The 5,305-nt window shown below is 33.5% G+C and overlaps 1 protein-coding gene across 1 annotated transcript; it reads left to right on the top strand.

The window, feature by feature from the left end:
• The first annotated feature begins 1,845 nt into the window (after positions 1 to 1,845).
• On the top strand, positions 1,846 to 4,759 carry LOC120156427 (probable WRKY transcription factor 57). Its single transcript, XM_039167738.1, has 3 exons — positions 1,846 to 2,446; positions 3,579 to 3,722; positions 4,389 to 4,759. Exons 1-3 carry the CDS (start codon positions 2,037 to 2,039, stop codon positions 4,753 to 4,755), a joined length of 921 nt encoding a protein of 306 aa, XP_039023669.1. The 5' UTR covers positions 1,846 to 2,036; the 3' UTR covers positions 4,756 to 4,759.
• The last annotated feature ends 546 nt before the right edge of the window (positions 4,760 to 5,305 follow it).

The raw sequence follows: 5,305 nt of genomic DNA, 5'->3' as shown, positions 1-5,305 counted from the left end.
TTATTTAATAGATTAAATATCTTTTAAATTCATATAATATTAATTTTTAGAAAAATATTTAAATGACAAAGTGTCTATGTGAATATAAAGGAATTAAGGAATTAATGGGAAAATAAAATAACACATAATTATAATTAGAGGATCAAATTAAAAAATATAAAGTTGAAGGACCGGATAGTAACTTATCATTATTTGATAATTTTGAATATGTTACAGTTATATATTATAAATACAATATAAACTTAATAAATTTCATATAAAATAAATTATAGCATACTAAATAAAAAGATAAAATATGTAAATAGTCTTTCGATTATATAATATTTTATTATTGAGTCATTTGACTATAAAAATATTATAAAATAGTTGTTGATTTCAAAATATAACAAATTAATTTTTTATCCATTCACGATGATGAGGTGACATTCAATAAAATTGACATAACAATATATTTAACTCTGGATTTTTACATTTTGTTTTCATTTGGTCTTACTTTCAAAAAATTAATCTAACATTTCATAATTAAGGGACTCAAAAAAATATTTTATAATCAAGAGAATATTTATTTATTTTATTTTTTATTTAATATATTACTATTTATGTCGTATGAAATTTGATAAATTTACATCGTATTTAGTTGTACTATTAAGGGGCTGTTTGTTTACTTCAGAATGAATAAGCGCTGAATGATTAAAATTGTGAATGATTCAGATGCTCTGTATGAATTAGTTCTGAATGTGACATGTTGTTTGATAATGGCTCTGAATCATTCAGAATGTACTTATGTGCTGAATCATTCAACACTGTTTTGCTGAATCAGTCAGCACTGAATCATTCAGCACGGTTCAACATTTAGCGCTGAATGGTTCCATTAAGAGGCAAACAAACAGCCCCTAAGACTGGAAAGAGTTGGGCCATGGGCCTTCAAGAGCATGTGCTCAAGAATGTTTTACAAATTTTTGAACAGAGTTTCGATTGGTTTATAGTCGATATTAAAGGCATAATTAGCTGAGGGAAGAGCTCCACTTGCATGTGCAGTATATGTAAAGAAGAAGTATTTGGTTCAAGCCATTTGCATTATGTTGACTATTAAGCTTCAAATACAACTATGTGGCATGTGGGAGGATAATATTCCGTTGGTATTTGGTAATGTTGAGGTTTTGAAATTCTTAAAATTCTAAGTTCAAGTATAATTATATAAAAATTTTAATTAGTTTAAATTAACTATCCATAATGCATATATACAAATTTAAATAACATAAATAAATTGTTTATCGATTAATTCTAAAAATGTCTAAAAGATATCAAAGATAATAATGTACATAAAGGATAAAATCTTTTATATATAAACTTAAACACGTACACACTCATATACTATATAGATCATAAAATTAATACGAAAGATTAAAAAATAACCAATTATTAGTTGATATAGATGAGGTTTCGGTATCCTTAGATAAGGTCATAATTTTAAATTTCAATTTTTTATTAAATCTTAATAAAAAGATAATTATCTCTTTGTTATACATAATCTTATTAATTTATTAAAAGATTAGAATAATAATATTATTTTAAAAAACTTAATTGGATATAAATAAAAGTAAAAAACCATTGGGTGATTAATTTTTTTTAAAAGAAATCCCAATTAACAAAGGAAGAAATAAAACATGGTGCTTCTTCGCGTCGGAAAGTATATCTTTTCCATTTGCATCTTCATTCATGCGCGTGGGTCCCACATACCCGCCTCGCCCACTCCCTCTCCCCAGGTTATATATCAACCTCCCGTAACTATTTTCGGTTGACGACGATTTTTTTAAAACTTATCTTATTTCTATCCCCGCCCCCAGTTTCTCTGACTCGCGCGTGCTTCTCATTCTCCAACTTTCCATTTTCCTTTTCTGTTGGATGACGGGACTAAGAAACTAGCCAAAAAAAACCCTAGCGCTCTCTCACTCTCTCCTTCGTTCCTTTATCTCATGGTTTCTCTAAGTTTCTTTTAGATTTCATTTTGATGCTTTGAATTGTTTGATTTCAGTATGGAAGATAAAGAGGGGCTTGATCCAGCTGGGACTGAATTTAAATCCGATTCAACCACGAGCTCTACAGTTGCTGGACCTGACTCGGTCTCGGATAGCGTCAATTACTTCTTCGATAGGGAAAGCAGTATACTGAATGAGTTCAGTTGGAATATTTTACAACCGGACCACGCCGATGAGTTCGGAAGGTTTAGTGAAGTAGACCGGACGGCCACCAGGCCTGATTTGGCGGGAAATTTTAGTGGCTCATCGAAGAGCTGTGGTGCAGCTGGTGGTTCATGTTCAGGGACGGCGTCGAATCCGGGCAGGTCAGCTGAAATGCTGACACCGAATCCGTCTGTGACTTCGAGCTCCAGCGAGGATCCGCTGGAGAAATCAACGGATATCGGCGGGAAACAGCCTGAGATACCGTGAGTATTTGTGAACCAACAATGAAAAAGAAAAATAACTTTTATCCTTTAGCATTTTTTGGGTGTTATTTCGTGGAACTGAGTCGTAATTAATTCCAATTTCTGTGGGAAAAAGCAACGGGTGGCAATAAAAGCCATGGCATCGGAAAGGCATGCTTAAATCAGAGAGAATCTCTGAGTATGAGAAGGTGCAATTTTTGGTGTCCGTACACTGAAACTGTAAAAAGAAGATAACAACCTTGTTGTTTCATGCAAGTTGGGGAGGAAAGGCTTTAGGTAGTTTCGTAATTTTGAGAAATAATAGGTCCAATTAAGTCAAATTGAAGGCCAAAATTAAAAGTTACTTTTTGGCTATTAACGAAGTGGCCGTCTTCACCGCCGTTATTGCGGAGGAAATGGCGTGCTTTGCTTTCAGATTTTTTGTTTTAATGAAGTCAAAAAGCGGGAATATAGCTTCTGCGAAATTCCCCTTTCGGTAACAAAATCATAGATACTGCAAATTAGAATAATTTAGGACCATCTTCCATTAGTTTTTTATAAAGAGTGTCAGTTGTTCTACATTCATCCCCCCCGGTAGAAGGAAAATATATAGGGTTGTAGTGCTACTTCTGAGGTGGATTTTCATTGTTTATGAATTGGGAAATGCATTTTATGGTTTCACTTACTGGCTTTTGAAATGCATTCGTGGAATTTTTTTAAAGAGAGAAACTATACCTCTATATATATGAACATTTAGTAGCATTTAAGATTCATAAAATGTTCTTTGCTATAAAAGGGAATTTGATCAGACATCTCACTAAATCATGGATTTCTTCCATATTAGTTGGAAACTTGATTTTCATCACATTGCAGTATATATATGAAGTATATGATTCACGTATTTTGTACATTACATTGAATATATCTACCTTAGTAATTGCAAGTTTCTTATGTTCAGTTTTTAATCTCTTTCCATTGAATACCTTGAAATTGCATACATTGGCCCCGGACATTTTGGTTATAGTTTCCATTTATCTCTTCTTAAAAACTGAAACATATGCATTAACCTTCTTTTTAGCAAAATATTTAATGCTTAGGATTCTTTTTTCTCCTTCATGTTGATATATAGTTGTAGGTGGATTTTTTTTTGTAGGAGTAAGGTGAGGAAGAAAGGGCAAAAGCGAATTCGGCAGCCACGTTTTGCTTTCATGACCAAGAGTGAAGTTGACCATCTTGAAGACGGATACAGATGGCGGAAATATGGACAAAAAGCTGTTAAAAATAGTCCATTTCCTAGGTCTGTTGCTATTCCTCCATTATTCACCTTTTGAATTGATTCAGTGCATGCCATTTTTTCCTATTCAACAAAATAAACTTCAACTTGAAACATTGAAAACAATATTCATTTTCCAATATTCTAATGAATTTTCTTTTCGAAAGTTTGTGTTTTGATAAGTTTTAAACCTTCTTTGATATTTGTTATAGGAGGGAGATTCATCAGTTCATTGATAAAAAGATGCCCGAAATCAAAGGGTTGCAAACTAGAGTTAATGATACATTCAAAAAAGTTATATAGATTATTAATCCAGTAGGTCATAGCATGAGATTCCCTCAGTTCATGTCTATATGATTGATAAGAAGTGTCTATGGTATATGAAGAATTTCTTAGAATGTTAGGTCCACTATCCTTTTTATTATTAATTTGACTAATCCTATTTTTCTAGTACCGCATAAATAATTTCCTTATTCGGTCATATTTTATGTGAGAATATGCAACGTATGCATGCATTTTCTAAAGTGAGGTCAAATTTATGAAGCACATGTAGAGTTGCAAAAAGCCTTGATAGGCTCCTTAAGTTTTGGGTAGTGAAATTATGACTTCATGTTTAAAATCATTCATTAATGGAAGTAAAACTTTTCAGAATCTTTGTGCAAAACCTGAGCAACTTAGTTAATTTCACAGGAGCTACTATCGCTGCACAAATAGCCAATGTACAGTGAAGAAGAGGGTAGAACGATCCTCTGAAGATCCCACCATTGTCATTACTACATATGAAGGTCAACACTGTCATCATAGTGTCGGATTCCCCCGTGGTGGACTCATCATCCATGAAGTTGCCTTTGCTCGTCAATTTACTCCTACAAGCTCTCAATTTTATCATCCACATGGGATACAGTTACATAGGGAAATCTCTTCAAGCACGACACGGCCACACCAAGTACCTATTGAAGTAGGAGAATCTCGTGAGCTTCCAGAATCCACCTCACAGTTCCCCAAAGATGAAGGGTTACTTGGGGATATTGTGCCTCCTGGAATGCGTAACAGATGAGAAATAAATATGGTATGCATATCTTCCTTGAACCAAGTTTGTACGCTCTCAGACTGCCATACAATAGCTCTTTGACACACTTAGTCTGCCTGAAGAATTTCTTGTGTGTTTGTTCTATTTTCTATGTTTGCTTCTTGTATGTTGACTATTGAGCGTAGGAGGTTGAAAGAGAGGACTATAGTATCAAAAGTTTTTTTTTTCGACTCAAAGAGGAATTAGTTTATAGTTTTTGTTAAGTTATAACTTGATGAACGGTAGCATAACCCTGGTCTGATGTTCTATCTTCTATGGCCTGACCCGGGAAGAACCTCTAGGATTGAACTGTTGTAAGTACCGTTTCCAAGTCAATAAAATTACAGTCTGACTGAGCCAAAAAAAGGTAGGAGATGACGATTGGCTGAAACACCGAGCATTTTACTATTTAGGGCTTCAATTTAGTTATTGATAAGATTCAGCCTCCTATTGGCCACAAGGCCTTCACAAGACTACATAGCTACTTAGTTAGTACGTAGCTAATGGACCACTGTGTTTAATATTTGGCTATTTAACC

The sequence above is a fragment of the Hibiscus syriacus genome, unplaced genomic scaffold (assembly GCF_006381635.1).
Source record: "Hibiscus syriacus cultivar Baekdansim isolate YM2019G1 unplaced genomic scaffold, ASM638163v2 tig00111220_pilon, whole genome shotgun sequence".
Lineage (NCBI taxonomy): Eukaryota > Viridiplantae > Streptophyta > Magnoliopsida > Malvales > Malvaceae > Hibiscus > Hibiscus syriacus.
Note: the sequence above shows the minus strand (reverse complement) of the source record. Positions and strands in the feature narration are given on the sequence as shown.